The sequence below is a fragment of the Suillus fuscotomentosus genome (genome assembly GCF_016647785.1).
Source record: "Suillus fuscotomentosus strain FC203 chromosome Unknown F5891scaffold_109, whole genome shotgun sequence".
In the NCBI taxonomy this organism is placed as follows: Eukaryota; Fungi; Basidiomycota; class Agaricomycetes; order Boletales; family Suillaceae; genus Suillus; species Suillus fuscotomentosus.
The window spans coordinates 131854-148235 of NW_024539621.1; the positions used below are offsets into that span (position 1 = coordinate 131854).

The 16382-nt window shown below is 47.9% G+C and overlaps 7 protein-coding genes across 7 annotated transcripts; 3 read left to right on the forward strand and 4 right to left on the reverse strand.

The window, feature by feature from the left end:
• Window positions 1-1329: 1329 nt before the first annotated feature.
• F5891DRAFT_1117160 (FAD/NAD-P-binding domain-containing protein) lies at window positions 1330-3253 on the reverse strand. The gene is made up of 4 exons (XM_041363813.1): window positions 3225-3253; window positions 3060-3173; window positions 1888-3002; window positions 1330-1837 (listed from the first exon to the last, which is right to left on the reverse strand). Exons 2-4 carry the CDS (start codon window positions 3119-3121, stop codon window positions 1443-1445), a joined length of 1572 nt encoding a protein of 523 aa, XP_041218652.1. The 5' UTR covers window positions 3122-3173; window positions 3225-3253; the 3' UTR covers window positions 1330-1442.
• A 3-nt stretch (window positions 3254-3256) lies between these two features.
• On the forward strand, window positions 3257-5159 carry F5891DRAFT_1153533 (uncharacterized protein; the record flags this gene model as incomplete). Its single annotated transcript, XM_041365189.1, has 5 exons — window positions 3257-3405; window positions 3464-3755; window positions 3813-3910; window positions 3960-4227; window positions 4276-5159. The coding sequence occupies exons 1-5, from the start codon at window positions 3280-3282 to the stop codon at window positions 5157-5159; spliced, it is 1668 nt and encodes a 555-aa protein (XP_041218653.1). The 5' UTR covers window positions 3257-3279.
• Window positions 5044-7607, reverse strand: F5891DRAFT_1067834 (guanine nucleotide exchange factor). Its single transcript, XM_041363163.1, has 7 exons — window positions 7427-7607; window positions 7269-7376; window positions 6969-7213; window positions 6656-6919; window positions 6513-6604; window positions 5777-6462; window positions 5044-5728 (listed from the first exon to the last, which is right to left on the reverse strand). Exons 1-7 carry the CDS (start codon window positions 7506-7508, stop codon window positions 5421-5423), a joined length of 1785 nt encoding a protein of 594 aa, XP_041218654.1. The 5' UTR covers window positions 7509-7607; the 3' UTR covers window positions 5044-5420.
• Window positions 7608-7710: 103 nt separating this feature from the next.
• Window positions 7711-8209, forward strand: F5891DRAFT_1067836 (uncharacterized protein). Its single transcript, XM_041363164.1, has 3 exons — window positions 7711-7793; window positions 7844-8037; window positions 8085-8209. The coding sequence occupies exons 1-3, from the start codon at window positions 7721-7723 to the stop codon at window positions 8106-8108; spliced, it is 291 nt and encodes a 96-aa protein (XP_041218655.1). The 5' UTR covers window positions 7711-7720; the 3' UTR covers window positions 8109-8209.
• A 21-nt stretch (window positions 8210-8230) lies between these two features.
• On the reverse strand, window positions 8231-9345 carry F5891DRAFT_1208194 (20S proteasome subunit; the record flags this gene model as incomplete). Its single annotated transcript, XM_041369107.1, has 6 exons — window positions 8231-8404; window positions 8455-8672; window positions 8730-8885; window positions 8942-9023; window positions 9074-9168; window positions 9228-9345. The coding sequence occupies 6 exons, from the start codon at window positions 9343-9345 to the stop codon at window positions 8231-8233; spliced, it is 843 nt and encodes a 280-aa protein (XP_041218656.1).
• A 263-nt stretch (window positions 9346-9608) lies between these two features.
• Window positions 9609-14792, forward strand: F5891DRAFT_1208199 (uncharacterized protein; the record flags this gene model as incomplete). Its single annotated transcript, XM_041369108.1, has 23 exons — window positions 9609-9646; window positions 9704-9836; window positions 9887-10036; window positions 10087-10452; window positions 10507-10722; window positions 10772-11257; window positions 11309-11420; window positions 11475-12050; window positions 12101-12385; window positions 12434-12861; window positions 12915-13161; window positions 13210-13317; window positions 13368-13615; window positions 13668-13703; window positions 13804-13872; window positions 13921-14031; window positions 14081-14204; window positions 14256-14295; window positions 14330-14392; window positions 14424-14430; window positions 14479-14529; window positions 14582-14667; window positions 14723-14792. 23 exons carry the CDS (start codon window positions 9609-9611, stop codon window positions 14790-14792), a joined length of 4050 nt encoding a protein of 1349 aa, XP_041218657.1.
• Window positions 14793-15389: 597 nt separating this feature from the next.
• F5891DRAFT_1067843 (60S acidic ribosomal protein P1) lies at window positions 15390-16382 on the reverse strand. Its single transcript, XM_041363165.1, has 4 exons — window positions 16341-16382; window positions 16115-16180; window positions 15812-16057; window positions 15390-15755 (listed from the first exon to the last, which is right to left on the reverse strand). The coding sequence occupies exons 1-4, from the start codon at window positions 16341-16343 to the stop codon at window positions 15735-15737; spliced, it is 336 nt and encodes a 111-aa protein (XP_041218658.1). The 5' UTR covers window positions 16344-16382; the 3' UTR covers window positions 15390-15734.

Sequence of the window (16382 nt, forward strand, 5' to 3'; positions counted from 1 at the left end):
GTTTTTCGTCCAAGTGTTTGACCTTTTCCATCCATTTCTTCAAGTCCACCTCTTCGTGCACTCCCTCGTGCCTACAGTCTGCCGATAGATCGTCGTTCATATTAGCTTCGAGCTGGTTGCGCATGAGGGTTTTCGAGAAATAAGATGATTCGCCGGTAAGGAGCGTGTTAGTGCTCTGTAGCTCGGCAGCCCATTCTGGGAATGGTCTGGTGCCTTGGGTCGAACTAAGCAGCTTCTTACGAACTTGAGCAGCCCAATCGGAGTCGAGCCAATTCGCACGAAAGTCTTTCATATATTCGTCGAAAGTCATGGCATCCAGCGCGACGCGATTTGTAATATACCAGTCTTGAAGATGCGGGTCTAACATGCCCCATGCTACTTTCTTCACCTGGACATTTTCAGTCACTTCTTTGTGGGTGAAGTAATTTTGACAGGCCATGTCCCATGCGCGGACGACTTCTGGTGTGAGTTCACCCGCGGTGAGAGTAGGTGGCTTTGTACAAGCCGATTGTTCAACGCGTGCAATCTTCATGTTGTTATATCCATGGTTATATGCGCGGTATTCGAAGGTCACTCTGACGTTGGACTCGTTGGATGATGACGATGACGACGAGGATTCGACGTCCGATTCACGCTGTGTTCGGGGTGGTGTTCTGTTGGCTAAGGTAGTGTTCTCCCCAGCTTTCGCTCTGGAGCGAGTTAGGAGGGGAACAACATTCCCTGCTGGTGGTGCTCGTTTATAAGGCACGTTGTACGTCACCGCGGCAGTTAAGGACTGCACTAATGAGCTGTAGGAAGGCGGCGGGCACAATTTTAGCAAGGCTGTGTTGCAGCGGGCACAATTCTGTCAAGACAGTGTTATGATATGGCGGTGGTGTTGATCTGTGACAGTGACGGTTCGTTCGGTGATGACTGTGTCGAACGCTTAAAAAAAAGTGGAAACCCCGTGTGTAGGGAAACACTCAGAACGGAACAGACAAAGTGTGGACAGGTCATGGATTGACGGTGCGGTCAGAAGTAGATAAGATACAAGGCAGCAGCGCCACATGATTATGAACCAATCAGCCAAGCCAAACATTCGCAAGCAAGTGCGTAGTAAGCATCCAGCTTACAATAACTTGGTTTATGTTTTATCAGCCAGATTGGTGAGCAATATTGGTATTCAGGTATCTCCACCAATTGTGTGACTTCACTACTGAAGTTGTAAGTGTTCATAAGTGTCTGTAACACACATAACATTTCAGTCATTTTGCAGATGCACAAACCCATACTATTACCTGATAATCATATGATAAGAGAGGGCTCTCAAACATTAATGACACTTGGAAGTGCTGGTTAACAGACTCATATTTGAAACACTAGGTCTTATACATAGATAAACAGTTCTCCATCTCCCTCCTCCAGCAAGTAGATATCTTGTATGATATATAGATAGCTGTGTTCTACCAATGCATGTCATTACCTTCTCCCTCCTCCATCTCAGCTAACACAGGCCAAAACACAGTTTGCTCACATCCTTGATTCATCTCTTTTATCTCTCTATTAAGAGAATATGCTGCCTTTCTAAAGGTAGCCTCAGCAACTATTGCAGCTTCATCTACCCCCTGTGTTATATGTGGGCTTGATGAAGGCACAGCCAGGAGCCCTACCAATGGATCAGAGGTACTGGCTGTACACGAATTAAGTTCCTGCATATAGAAGGTAGAACAAATCAATGTTTTCTGCTGCTGTTGCTCAGCTGGAAACAATGAGAGAACAGCTGTTAGGTAGGGGCGCAAAAGGATCTCAGCCGAATGGACAGAATTGGTAAGAAGAGGCATTGAGATATACAGGATACCTAAAATGAATTGAGGTACTGCCAACCATGAATTGAAAAAGTCACCGTACCTTTCCCAGAAGGGGCCGACATTGTACCTGGACCTGCTGTCATAACATGCACAGCAGAAATAGCCGATCCCCCGTGTAACGACCCCGGCGGAAAGACAAGAAGTAAAGAATCCGACACTTCTGACGTTCCCGAATCCTCGATATCCCACGGCAAAGTAATTGGCCCATCAACGACGGCAATACATCGCGCCACTGCAAATGGCCGCGGGGAGCTGTAGGATGATATACTCGGACGGATGACATCTGCTAGGGTGCTAAGGTGTCCTGGTAGAAGAGAAGTCGACGATATCAGGCATCGACAGTGAAGACGGTCTGGAAAGTCGTCGACTTCAATAGCGAACCGGGGTAGATCTGATGTCAAAACAGGGTTTTCTGGCTCAGCGGAATCGACAGACGAGATACTTGTAACGGATCGTCCTAGAATATAAACACCTCCCCTCACAGCAGCTGCCCGACAAAAGCCTTGTGCAATTTCGCCCGAGCCACCGTAGTAGCCAACAAGAAATGAGGATGGCCCATAGCGACCAGATGCCTTCAGGTAAGCGCGGATACGATGCAGAGCGGGAAGAGTCTTTTCTGCAATAAAATAACAGTATCCCAGGGCATAGGTGATGGCCCGAGCGGTTGCCTCGCTGAGCAAAAAAATCCTATGCAAGAAATCGAGCAAGGGCGAATTTTCTCGGCCATGCAGCTCCTTGTTATTCTCGAAATCTCCAGCAGCAAACATAAGGAAACGTGTGACCCTCCTCTTCTCTAAGAGACTCATCGCCTTGCTCTGAAAGATGTCATCCTTGCTCTGAGGCACATCTTTCAACATCCCACCATCATAAATAACAACGCGACCAAGGAGCTTGAAAGATCCATAGCGAGAGACGCCAGATGCAATGAGGGACGAAATGAAAGGGCCGATAGATGGAATGACCGAAGGACCCAATGAGACTGAGTACTGTCTCGCATAAGACGGGAGTTCACCATAATGGGTGACGGAACGATCGTGCTCTTTACGGCGATTAACCCACTGCACGAGTTCATCTAGTGAGAGAGATGCTTCGGCTGCACCGTAATATGGATTGGGGTCAATATGTGCGACTTTGAAGCCAGCTTTGGAGAGAGCACTGATAGATTCCTACTAAGTACAAGAACATTGTGTGCGAGTGTCAAATTTTGCTCACGCAGCAGTTATGGACTCGATCAGACCGGTGCCAAGCACGATAACGTCAAAGTGATTATCCATTGCTGCAGTGATAGAAGAAACTGATTCAGATACAGAGCACTCTCAGCATTCTGGCAAGTCCTGAACCAACCTGCCCTTAATCAGAATGGCTCACGTGCTTATCGAGCCAAAATTTTGGACTTCCTACTTCGCAAATCTGTATCCTTCACTTGCACACCATGGCAAAATCAGACAAGAAGGCAGACAAAAAGACGGCAGATAAGGCCAAGGCTGCCAAAACAGCTGCTGCCTCACCCGCAAAAGCAAAGTCGCTAGCGTCATCCAAAGAGATTTTGGCCAAGGCTGTATGTATTTCCTGTCGTTCAACCGTCCCCTTCTGACCTTTTTACACAACCTCCATAGAAAGTACTCAAAGCATCGAACGGAAAGGCTTCCGTTAAACGTGCCAACGACGAATCATCTGACGATTCCTCAGACTCCTCTTCGGAAGACGAACAGCCTAAAAAAACTGTGTTAACGTCGGACTCTGATGATTCATCGGAAGAAAAAAAGCCTGCTAGTACCCCGGCCAGCAAAAAAGGAAAGAGTAAAATGGAGATCGATGATTCCTCTGATTCGTCTTCAAGCGACGAGAGCTCATCAGATGAGGTCCGTGACAAGGATGTAGTGATGCAAGATGCTCAGCCTGCCAATGGTGAGTGATTGATGATACTAGTCTGCGCTCAACTTGATTTTCTATCGTGTTCTTCAGGCAAAAAGACAGATAAAACCAAGGCGGCCAAACCAACCGTCTCGCCCGGAAAGAAAGTCAAATTGCCGACATCATCCAAGGACATTTTAGCTAAGGCTGTATGTATTCGCTTTTTCAGTCTTTTCGATTTTTACTCAACATCTACAGGGAGCACTCAAAGCATCGATTGCAAAAGCTTCCCAATCAAGCGACGAGTCCTCGGACTCCTCTTCGGAGGGTGAACCACCCAAAAAGGCTGCCCCTGCTTCAGACTCCGATGACTCATCGGACGATGAAAAGCCAGCCAGTGTCCCGGGTGCCAAAAAGGGGAAGGGTAAAGAAAGTGGTGATTCTTCCGATTCTTCGAGCGACGAGAGCTCGTCAGATCAGGATGGGGCCAAGGGTACTGAGGTACAAAATGCTCAGCCCGCCAAGGGTAAGCTATTGATCGCAGTGGTCATCTATCAATCTGAATGGTCTACAGGCACCAAGCGCAAAGCAGAAGCAGAGCCGTCCGTTCCCCCAAAAAAGGTAAAATTGGTTGATGGCGATGGCGATGCCGCTCCTAGCGTATCGATCGAGGAAACGAAAAGTATCTTCGTTGGTCGGCTATCATGGAATATCGACAACGACTGGCTTGCACAGGAATTTGCCTCCTGCGGCGAAGTTGTCTCTGCTCAAGTACAAACAGATCGCGCAACCGGCAAGTCGCGCGGTTTTGGCTATGTGCACTTCGCATCCGTAGATGCGGTTGAAAAGGCTCTCCAAATGAATGGCAAGGAAATTGATGGACGACCTGTCAATATTGACAAAAGCACTCCGCCGGATAAAAGCGCTGTCCGTGAAAACCGGGCAAAATCTTTTGGCGACACGCAGAGCCCAGTATCAAGTGTTCTCTTTGTTGGGAATCTTAGCTTTGGTGTCAACGAGGACCAACTTTGGGAAGTCTTTGGCGAGCACGGCGACGTTAAAAGCGTTCGTGTTCCAACGGATCGTGACTCGGGAAGGCCGAAAGGTTTTGCCTATGTCGAGTTTAGTGCTGTGGAGGCCGCACAGACAGCCCACGGGCAGCTGCAGGGTTATGAGCTTGACGGCCGCAGCCTTCGCTTGGACTATTCCCAACCAAGAGACAACGCTGGGGGTGGACGGGGTGGGGGTCGTGGAGGATTCGGCGACAAAGGTCGTGGACGTGGTGGGTTCGGTGGCGGTGACCGCGGACGTGGACGTGGTGGGTTCGGTGGTGATCGTGGTGGGAGAGGACGCGGTCGAGGTGGTGACCGTGGTGGGAGGGGTGGCGGCAGAGGCCGAGGGGGTGCACGCACTGGCGCCGTCACTCAGTTTGAGGGGTCCAAGATCACTTTCGATTAGACATTTTGCGATGTCATTCCGAGTTCGTATGGACTGCTACGCGGCGCTACCCCAAAATGATGACTTCCCACTTTCAACGTGGCTCAAGTCGTTGCATATCTTTCGTATATACATACATATGCACAATGTTCTATCGCTGCGGTTGACAACTTGATCTATCATACTTCATTAACTGTGAATTCAAGGTAAAGGGGGAAAGGGGATGATATCGGTAAGTAAGCTAATCGCAAGTCCATGTGTATCCACCATTGCTGAGTGAGGTTAGCCCATTTTACCCTCTTGAAACGCCTTGCGATAGGGATTCTGACTCGGAGGTAGCGCACCAGTCTTCTCTAAACGATCAAATAACACAAACAACTTCTCCGCCTCGTGTTCCTTCTCTTCATCAGTCATGTCGATGTTTTCCGAGGGATGCTCAACGGTGCCAGTGATGGGGTTGATGGGTAAACCTGACGCAGTAATCGGTGGTGCGCCCGAGGTCGCGCTGACAGGCGGTGCACTGACAACGCCTTTGTGAAATAGGAAACCAGCAACATTGCCGTATCCGAAATAACCAGCAAGGGTTGTAGCTAAATTTCATTCGTAAATATGACCGACGGGAGGTGCATATGACGTACCGTTTGAATCACACATTGCATACAACATTTCTCCCATGGAGTCCTTCAATCTGCTGTGGTACACGGATGCAAGGAGTCTCAAGCATCGACCTAAAAGATCTGCTCTCTTCTCCAAAGGATGGGTCCTGTCCAGATCTTCAGGCACCAACCACTGTCTTATTCTTGTCTTGGCATCGTCATCACCAAGACAGAGTCGTGTGATAAGTAGAACAAGTGGGCACACAATTTCATCCAGGGATGTGTCCCCATCAATTTTGCACAGATCTCGCACTGCAGGATCATCTGAATCGATATCACCTGGAAGGAAATGAGCAAGGGTCATGTCCAGGAGTTCATAAGCGCGTGAAGCGCAGTCAGCAGTGGAAGACGAGTCCGGAAGTGGTGAATGGTGAAACGAACGGCGACCGGCTGGAATGACAGAAGATATGGCACGTTCAATATGCTCCTTAGGCGTTGATTGGTCATCATGACTTGAACCAGTCAAAGAAGAGGTTGTGGGCTCGGCCGAATTAAGCTGTGGGGTAGTCGGACGTGAATGTGGGAGAGTACCGAACCATATCGCTCGGGATGACGAGTCAACAGGAATAGTGATTAGCGAGTGAATGATGTGAGTCAGCGGCGACGTAAGGGGATTTGGGGAGGAAAGGGGGATAGTCTGAAAGGCATGAACAAGTGAAGGTAGGATGCTGCAGTACCATGTGAGATACTATAATAAAGATCGTCATAAGGCACTCACCCATCAAGCCGCGAATTCCAGAAATCACCCATCACCTTTTGGTCATCAGGACTGCCAGCTAGCGCGGGATATTGTAACTCAGAGGGAACCAGCTGCAATGCGACTGAGAGTTCGTAATTATGGTTAAAGGCGAAGTGACTGACCTTGGGATAGTGTATGAGGAGATTAAAGGTGAGCTTCAGGAGATCTGTCATGGCATCGCGGGACATCTTTATTCCAGCTTGCATGGACGCGATTAAATCATCCAACTTAAGTGCAATAACATCGATTATTGTTCCATTTCCCGGAAAGTGGGTGCGTTTTGTCTCAACGATAGATTGAATGAAGGAAGCGGATTGATGAGGGGATGCAGTACAGAGGAAGAGGATTCTGGATGAGAGAAATGTGTTTTCGGGTGTTGCAGATTTCTAGAAAAAATGGGTTGAATGCAAAACACACAGGGCGATGGACTCTGACCTGGAGTAGCTCGATACAGATATTTCCTCCATCGATATCTTGACTCAGCAACGTGGTGCGGGCAGGTTCACTGAGGAGTAAGGTGTTGGCAATGCACTTCAAAGCTTCGTTCGATGCATCAGGAGTAGTTTCGAGTTTTATGGCAAGCGTCATAAGACATTTGAGGTTAGGAACTGATGCAAGGACTTGAGCGCCATGGGGAATTCTACCAAGTCCCTTGACAGCAGAAAGAGCGGACAATGCGTCTGCCATTGACATGGGATCAGTACGGAGTGTATAGATCTAATAGAGTGAGCAAACCGTCTCTGATTAAGCGGCTGGGCGAGCCATCGATAATGACAGCCTGGAGATCATCGATGATGAGCTGAATGAGTGCTTTACATGAAGGGGGATTGATAGGTGGAGCACCTAAGAAACTAGATTAAAGCAATTAGCCATAAAACAAGATTAAGACATACTAGCGATTGATTGAAGTGTACGTGATATCGTAGCTCTTGGGGAGCTCGATGACAGGGAAGAGTACACCTGAAGAACCGACATATGGTTTCTAGGAAACAAAGAGCTGTCAAGTATGCCAGAAGTTGTATGCTTGTTTTATTTATCTTTCAAGTGGCTTTCAAGCGTACCTTCAATAGCGTCACTATCGTGTAGGCGATCGGCACGGTCGCTTCAGCCTTCCGACCAAGTAAACATGTACAAATAACATATCCCTCCCAGTGGCGGCCCGCTTCTCAGCCATGTACTTACTTACCATGCATCCGTCTGTTAAAGTGCTCGCACATAAACCTCTCATCAGCTTTATCGGAAAGCGTGTATGGCCAGCTAGTGCGTTGGTTTAATTATTGTCATGCATAAAAACCTAAATGTCATAATAGCTGCAGGTCCCTCTCACCCTCATCCAGCTGCTCCTCCAGAATGGCAAAAGTCCTTTTCTGAAAAGGCTGTTCCTCACGGCTCACACCGAGCACCGCAGGAACATCCTGTCTTCCTAGAATTCTGGGACGCTCCAGCACGCTTCTCGAAGCCATCCTCCAGATATTTAGAGCAAGTAGAGATCGATGCCATACTGGTCAGTATTTCTGTGTAACAAATAATTCAGTGCTCACAGCCGTGCAGAGTGGGGGAGCTTCTTTGCGATAGAATAGATAAATCTGATAGACACCATTTACAATTCATGCCGCGTCACCCCCAAACCTTATCTAAATCACTTTTTCCAAGTTTCCGCAAGCAAATGATTAATTCTCATGTGTGCAACAATGCATCTAGTCCTTTTCTGCATATGCCAGCAAATATCTCTCTACCTCGGCCTCATCCATCACACGCCATTCACCACGAGTCTTGGGGTCCTCGTCCTGAGCAGTCGACACGATCCCAATCTCTATTTCCCCGGCCTTGTAGTCCGTCGCATGAACAGTCGACATTGCTTCTATTGCAATCTAAACAATGCTCAGCTATTCAAGTCATTTTATAGTGTAGTATCCCTCACCTCAATAACCTCCGCTCGACTGAGCTTTTTGCCAGCAGCTGCAGCATCATCAGCTCCCTTGCCCTTGTCTAGCTTCTTCCATTTCTTTTCTAGGTGGTTCATCGCTTCTTGCTGTTTCTGTCCAGCAGCGGTGGCGTGGAACCCAACAAAGTAGCCCGCAGGGTCCAATTTGAAACATTGCGGCCCGTATTCTGGATCGATGCCAATTAGGATCATAGCTACGAGCATATTTATTGTCGTTAGTTGCGAACGACGATATAAAATAGGTGCCTCACAGATGCCTAGGGGCCGCATGCCAGCCCGTTGCGTGTAGACTTGATTGATGTTTGCCAGTCGTCGTGCTAGAGCATCCGGAGTTATCTCGTATCCGTACTTGTATCTCCACTGGACAGCCTCTTGCTGAGCACGTAAAACTTGGGCACGGGCATCAGCTATAACCTACGTCAGCGCAAGTACAAGCTATTCCACAACCAGCATTTTTGCTCACCCACAAGACCAGTCATGACACACCCAATAGTACGGGTGATGCTGTAGAGGTGCGTAACAGTCGATGCATCCAACAGCTTATCCTGATCTCAAGTAAATACCATGATGACAGCCGTTTCGTAGCACAACGTACTGGGATCTTCTTTTGGGTGATGACTACAGAGGTGTCATATCCTCTGACGGAGACAGCTGTGTGGCCTGAACCAGAGATAGCTTTGAATGCATATTCTAAAGGGGAGCATATGAGCACGCGTCATTACAAGCATGTCCAATCGTCATCAACGCACCGACTTGGTACAGTCGACCCTCCGGCGAGAAAACAGTGAGATATCTGCCAGATAATTCATAAGCATATAGACAGCGGAACTGGTGAATACTCGACCTATCGTATGATGTTCTCGACATGGTTTGGAGCAGGATATGATTCAATCACAGACACGCGACGCGCAAGTCTCATCACGGGCGTCACGCAGGTATGTCACGGATTGTCACAATTAAGTCACATCACACATTGATGCCCATCGATAATCCAAATTTCAAAACTTGCTTGTGACAGCGAACTGAAATTGTACATATATACACAGATACAAATTTGCTCCTGCATTGCGCATGGGTGACAGGCGTCGTTGCAAAATTTCTCGCTAGCTTCTTTTACTAGATTATTTGCCATGAAGGAGACGGTACCTTCTGAGGCACCAAAAGTTATGTATGTCCAATTTCCTCCTCCAGTTTTCTAAAATTGATTGACGCAAGAACCCATCAGAAAACAGCTACAGTTCAGCTTGCTCAATGCCCAAGATACAGTCAAGATCTCTGAGTTCCAGGTGACTCATCGTGACTTGTATACGCCCGCCGATCGACTTCCCGTCAAAGATGGCGTTTTAGATCGTCGGCTTGTGAGTTTCCCACACCTTCCCATGCACAGTGTGACTTATCATCATCTCAGGGAACGACAGAGAAGAACGCATTTTGCGAGACCTGCGGCCTCAATTCTGTCGATTGCGTTGGCCACTATGCATATATCAAACTGGTGGTCCCAGTATTCCACATTGGCTACTTCAAGCATACCATAGCCATCCTCCAGGCCATATGCAAAGTAAGCCGGTAGACTTTTTATATATTTCCTGCTTAATGACGCGATAAAAGACATGTGCTCGCCTGCTACTGGAGGAACCCGACCGGCGGACATACCTCAAACGCTTCCGCAGACCAGGTCTTGAAAATATTCACCGACAGGCATTGTGCAAACAGGTCAATACGATGGCACGAAAGGTCGTCTACTGTCCGTATTGCTCAGCAACGAATGGCGCTGTCAAAAAGGCAGGAGTACTGAAGATTATTCACGATAAATTTCGTGCGAAGAAAACAGCAGACGAGATGGAGAAATGGAAGCGTACATTTGCTCCAGCGGTAGAGGCGCAGAAGGAACTTGGGATGTATTTGAACAAGGCAATCCATGAAGATTTGAATCCACTTAAAACCCTCGATCTTTTCAAGAGAATATCTGATGAGGTTTTGCGTTTATGTCTACTTTCAACGTTTACGAGACTAACATCTACTTTTCAGGACTGTGAATTGCTTGGTCTACGACCCGAGTTCGGTCGTCCAGAAGAGTATATCTGGCAGTACATCTCCGTCCCACCAGTTTGCATTAGACCATCCGTTGCCCAGGATGGGGCTTCCAACGAAGATGACCTCACTGTCAAACTCACGGAAATTGTCTTCACCAATGCTCTCATAAAGCAGGGTCTGTCCAAGGGAGCGCCCACTGCACAATTCATGGTATGTGAGGACTACTCACGGTACTTGCCGTTGCTCAACTCACGCTCAGGAACACTGGGAGTTCCTTCAACTTTCTGTCGCCATGTATATCAACTCCGAACTCCCTGGGGTACCCTCACAAGCTGGTCAAAAGCCGATGAGAGGCTTTGTACAGCGCCTGAAGGGTAAACAAGGTCGATTCCGCGGTAATCTGTCTGGGAAACGCGTCGATTTCTCCGGTCGTACCGTGATTTCCCCTGACCCAAATTTGCGTATTGATGAAGTCGCGGTACCAGAGCGTGTCGCGAAAATATTGACATACCCGGAACGTGTGACTTCCCACAACATTGACGGTCTCAAACAAGCCGTTCGCAATGGGTGTGATCTACACCCCGGCGCTAACTACGTGACAGCGGGCAGCAGTGGTTTCAAGAAATTCTTGAAATTTGGCAATCGCAATGCGGTAGCTGACAGTCTGAGAATCGGGGATGTTGTCGAGAGGCATATCATTAATGGTGATATTGCCCTGTTCAATCGGCAACCCAGTCTGCACAAGGTCTCTTGTTTTGCAGTAGCTTCAAACCTTCACTGACTTTGTCCCTTTTAGCTCTCGATCATGTGTCACAGGGTCAAGGTTCGTCCTTGGCGCTCCTTCCGTCTAAACGAATGTGTTTGTGGCCCTTATAACGCCGATTTTGATGGCGATGAAATGAATCTTCGTCAGTTTTTTGTCATGCTGAATGATATTCGAACACTTATGACATCTCGAATAGATATTCCTCAGACGGAGGAAGCAAGAACAGAAGCGCTCGAGCTCATGAGCGTGAAACACAATCTAGTCACCCCTCGGAACGGAGAGCCTGTGATCGCCGCCATCCAGGATTTTATCACGGCTTCCTACTTGATGACCCGCAAAGATACATTTTTCGACCGTCGCCAGTTCACACAAATATGTTGCTATTTTGCCGATGCCGACCTACAGATTGACATACCCCCACCGACGATCTGGAAGCCTATACGACTCTGGACAGGAAAACAGATTTTTAACGTTCTCATGCGTCCTAACAAGCAATCCAACGTATTTGTAAACGTTGAATGCAAGTGCAATAAACCGGAAAAGTTGAAACCTGAACATTACCCCTCCATCAAAGACCCAGCCCCAGATCTGTCTCCGAACGATGCTTGGCTTGTCATCGTCAATAGCGAAATTATGTGTGGTGTCATGGATAAAGCCATCGTCGGCAGCGGGAAGAAGAAGTCGATATTCGGGATAATCATGAGGGACTACGGCCCACACGAAGCTGCCGCAGCCATGAACCGTGTAGCAAAACTGTGCGCTCGTTGGTTGGGTGCGTCTCATCGTCAATCAGACACGTTTCACGTTTTAATTTTCTTTCAGCCAACTTCGGTTTCTCCCTCGGAATCAACGATGTCATTCCAGGGCCTATCCTTGCATCAAAGAAGAACCAAATGGTCGAGGCTGCTTACGCTGAATGTACAAACCTCATTACGCAGGCAAAGAAGGGGAAGCTGGAGAACAAACCAGGATGCAACCAAGAGCAAACACTTGAAGCTATGATATCTGGAATTCTTTCAAGAGTCCGGGACAAGGTCGGAGACATTTGTATGCAGGAGCTGAGTCGACATAACGCACCTCTAATCATGGCAACTTGTGGTTCTAAAGGTTTGTCCCTCGGATTCCGTTTTTATTAATGTCGCTTAGTGTCGCTAGGTTCCGTGATCAATGTTTCTCAGATGGTTGCTTGTGTCGGTCAACAAATCATTGCGGGTCACCGTGTTCCAGATGGTTTTCAAGATCGTTCCCTACCGCATTTCCAGAAGAAGTCGAAAGAACCTCCATCCAAAGGTTTCGTCAGAAACAGCTTTTTCAGCGGTCTGCTACCGACAGAATTCCTGTTTCACGCCATCTCCGGTCGTGAGGGTTTGGTCGACACCGCGGTGAAGACCGCTGAGACCGGTTACATGCAGCGACGTTTGATGAAGGCACTAGAAGATCTGACCACTCAATATGATCTATCAGTGCGCAACTCGACAGGCGGCGTTGTACAATTCAGATATGGCGATGATGGCTTGGATCCTGCATGTCTTGAAGGTGACGCGCAGCCAGTTGAGTTTGAGCGGACATGGACGCATGCTTTGGTGTGTACCGAAAATTGCTGTCTATCTGGTTCAGATGTCTCACCTTCTTGCAGGCAATAGGAAACCGTCGTGGTCGTGGTTTGCTCCCCTTCGAGATCGTGGAACTTGTCGATCTAGAGCTCAGGAAACCGAAGTTCACCAGCGAGTGCACACCAACATATCTTGATACTATACGAGACTTCATCGTTCAGCATATCGCTCATCATCTCGCCAAGATGCGCAAAAGCCAGGGAATGTTTGAGGCTCTGGAGCGCTCAGATGAATGGGATCGTGATACCGACTTGTCTATGGGAGCTTCAGGTTTGCACAGAAATGTATTTGCTCTCTGCGTTCTGACACATTCCTTAGCCGCTTCCAAGGCTATTGTAGATAACAAGGCCAAAGTTACTGAGTCTCAGCTCCAGCATTTTCTTGCCTTGTGCTGGAAAAAGTACGTCAAAGCCAGGATTGAGCCCGGTAAGTGGAGTCTATACAATTTACCTTCAGGGAAATTGAGTGCAGTGCAGGTTCCACTGTGGGTGCAGTTGGTGCTCAGTCCATTGGAGAACCAGGGACACAAATGACCCTCAAAACTTTCCATTTTGCTGGGGTCGCTTCGATGAACGTCACGCTTGGTGTTCCGCGAATCAAAGAAATCATTAACGCATCCAAGACTATTAGCACGCCCATCATTAGCTGCAAGCTCGTCACTCCTAACAGCGAGCCGTCTGCACGTATAGTCAAAGGCCGCCTTGAAAAAACTCATTTGGGCGATGTAAGACATTTTTAGCCTACGAGCCTAGGATGTCATTCTAAATTTCGTGCAGATTGCTGCTGTTTTTGAAGAGGCATGGGGCGCCAGAGTACACTTATATTGGTGTAATTATAGATATGGATACCATCCAGAAGCTCCAGGTCAGTCCATTAACATATCTATCAATCTGTGCTTACTTGTCGCATCAGCTTGAACTCACTTTGGACGATATAAAGTGGGCAATCGTGGCCACGAGAAAGCTCAAGATTAAACAAGAAGTGAGATCCGTGTCATGTATATGTTGTCACAAAACTTACTGTCGATAGTCCATTACAGTTATTCCTCGCAGAAACCGCTTGCGCATCTATATTGATGGAACAGACAAATACTACAAGTTGCGAGAATTGAAACGAGTTTTGTCGGATGTGGTAGTCAAGGTCAATCATTTGGTCTTGGCCGTAATCAGTATCTGAATCATTACCACAGGGAGTGCCGACTATTCAGCGCGCCGTCATTAACATCAAAGAGAAGGACGACGTTAAGGGGAAAAAGGGAGACAAGGAACTACTTGTAGAAGGTTACGGACTACAGAGGGTCATGACTACTGAGGGTAGGCCTTTCTGTTCTTCAAACTAGTCGTGATTTGCTGATCTAGATGTAGGGATTGTTGGCGAGGCTACGACTTCCAACCATGTAATTGAGTCAGCAAAAGTCCTGGGGATTGAAGGCAGCGAGACGGACCATAATCGACGAAATCCAGTATACCATGCAGAGCCACGGAATGAGCATTGACCCCCCGTCATGTCATGTTGCTTGGCGATGTCATGAGCTACAAGGTACGAGTGCGGTGCAATATCGATTTCTCTTACTAATTGTGCACACAGGGAGAGGTTCTTGGTATCACTCGCTTGGTGTCCGCAAAAATGAAGGACAGCGTTCTGATGCTTGCCTCGTTCGAAAAGACGACGGACCATTTGTTTGATGCAGGCAGCCTTCGGGAAGAACGACAGTATCGCTGGTGTGTCAGAAAGTATTATTATGGGCAACGCAGCTGCAAATTGCGGAACTTCAATGTAAGTGTGATCATAGGTCTGTGACCCATTCATACTCCTGACGGTATCTTTCCAGGCCTGCTTTATATTCACCATCGCCTCACATAAGCAAACCACGAAGATTATTATTTGAAGATGCGTTATAAAGGTTATTTCTCCACCGGGCTAAGTACTTTATTTTTCTATATATCTATCAACGTTTGTACAAGAAGAGCTGTATGCGCCAAACTAAGTCGTGGCTTGTTATTTATGGAAATGACAGGTAGTATCGAATTCATGCTTGTGAGGCTGCTTGGCCGAACAATGAAGAAGAAAACACGCCAGTAACGAGTGATTACACCAAAATTTGAACATTCATAATACGAACTAGATCAACCTGTATTCGCGGCCACACCTTCTGGAGCAGAAAGACCGAACGCGAACCATTGATAACGCGTATAATTATTATAGTCATATCAACCGCTCCTTCGCGGTCCCTCGCCCGTTCCTCAAACCAAACCATTTCCTTGCGCGACAGATCGCCTTGTTCGCCGTGCACATGAAGTACCGTAGGCGGACACACGCCTTCGAAGGCCATGCTATTCAGCCAGATTCTCGTTGTCCCTCCCTAGGGTTTTCCTGTCCTGCACCCTCCCTCCGGCCGCTGGTCATCACCTTTCAGTGTTGTCAACGGCAACTGACAAAATTGATTTGTCGTCCTGAATATGCAATCATGATGGTCACGGTCCTCAGTACTATGTTTCCTTACCTTCCCTGTATTTTTATGCATAGTTTCAATAACACCGCGTCCTCGAGTTTCGACTAGAGGAACCTGCGGATCAGTTGCTTTCCAACTACAGGTATTACTTTGGGCTTGAATGACGTATTGTACCAACAGCAATTAATTGAACGGACTGCAGAACAACTGCGGGATGAGGGTTATATCATCAGTAAGCTCTCATCGTTCTCAAGCAATCATCCAGATGAGTTTCAGATGTTGAATTCTGTGCGTAGCACAAAGTGGCGCGAGGGATACAACGCAGGATGTAGAGAGTGAACCCATGTGACGTATGCAGTGGATGAATAACATAATAAAGGAAAACTGCAGATTAGTCGAACAGCCCGAAGCCCTGTGAACGAACATCAGCACCCCGTGGTGACTGGAAAGGGAGACTTCAGCGCGTACCATATCGTCGTCTGACTCCTCTTTTGCTTCTTCCTTCTTCTCCTCTTCTTTTGGTGCTTCAGCGGCAGCAGCACCACCAGCGGCAGCAGCAACGGGTGCACCGACAGCCGGTGCACCTCCGCCAGCACCGACGTTTGATAGCAGATCCTTCACATTCTTTCCCTCCAAAGCCTTAGCAAGAAGAGTTGCCCAGATTGGCTCGAGCTCGACCGAGGCAGCGTCAGTCAAGGCGAGTATTTTGTCAGCCTGCATATGCCTCGTGAGCTACGAGAAATATGGATGTGAAACCTGCAAGATACGCACGGTAATTTCAATACCCTCATCGGCGAGGATAAGTGCAGCGTAAGTTGCGGCAAGTTCTAATGAGGCCTGCGCATCGCAAAGGGAGGAACGCGTTAGCGGTTGTGACAATAGAGGTACTACATCCAAAGTGCGAGTTATCAATCCACCACTTGGACTCGGATTGTTGGTGTTTCAAACCGATCCTGCAGCGTATTCTAACCAAAACATGTGCAAGACAAAAACTTACCATTGAAGAGGGCGATTATGTCGTGGGCTTGGGGACGTCGAG

Excerpts from the sequence above, each read along its gene's own strand:
- F5891DRAFT_1117160 (XM_041363813.1), bottom strand. The coding sequence starts at position 3,121 with ATGGATAATCACTTTGACGTTATCGTGCTTGGCACCGGTCTGATCGAG. Across the intron at positions 3,003-3,059 it reads ATCGAGTCCATAACTGCTGC|TGCTCTCTCCAAAGCTGGCT; the intron begins GTGAGCAAAATT and ends GGAATCTATCAG. Across the intron at positions 1,838-1,887 it reads GTCGGCCCCTTCTGGGAAAG|GTATCCTGTATATCTCAATG; the intron begins GTACGGTGACTT and ends AATTCATTTTAG.
- F5891DRAFT_1067834 (XM_041363163.1), bottom strand. The coding sequence starts at position 7,508 with ATGTCGGTTCTTCAGGTGTACTCTTCCCTGTCATCGAGCTCCCCAAGA. Across the intron at positions 7,214-7,268 it reads CAGCCGCTTAATCAGAGACG|ACGCATTGTCCGCTCTTTCT; the intron begins GTTTGCTCACTC and ends TGTCAATGGCAG. Across the intron at positions 6,463-6,512 it reads TGGAATTCGCGGCTTGATGG|CATCCTACCTTCACTTGTTC; the intron begins GTGAGTGCCTTA and ends ATGGTACTGCAG.
- F5891DRAFT_1067836 (XM_041363164.1), top strand. The coding sequence starts at position 7,721 with ATGCATCCGTCTGTTAAAGTGCTCGCACATAAACCTCTCATCAGCTTT. Across the intron at positions 7,794-7,843 it reads AAAGCGTGTATGGCCAGCTA|CTGCAGGTCCCTCTCACCCT; the intron begins GTGCGTTGGTTT and ends ATGTCATAATAG. Across the intron at positions 8,038-8,084 it reads TAGAGATCGATGCCATACTG|AGTGGGGGAGCTTCTTTGCG; the intron begins GTCAGTATTTCT and ends ACAGCCGTGCAG.
- F5891DRAFT_1067843 (XM_041363165.1), bottom strand. Across the intron at positions 16,058-16,114 it reads ATGAGGGTATTGAAATTACC|GCTGACAAAATACTCGCCTT; the intron begins GTGCGTATCTTG and ends AGGCATATGCAG. Across the intron at positions 15,756-15,811 it reads AGGAGTCAGACGACGATATG|GGCTTCGGGCTGTTCGACTA; the intron begins GTACGCGCTGAA and ends GTTCGTTCACAG.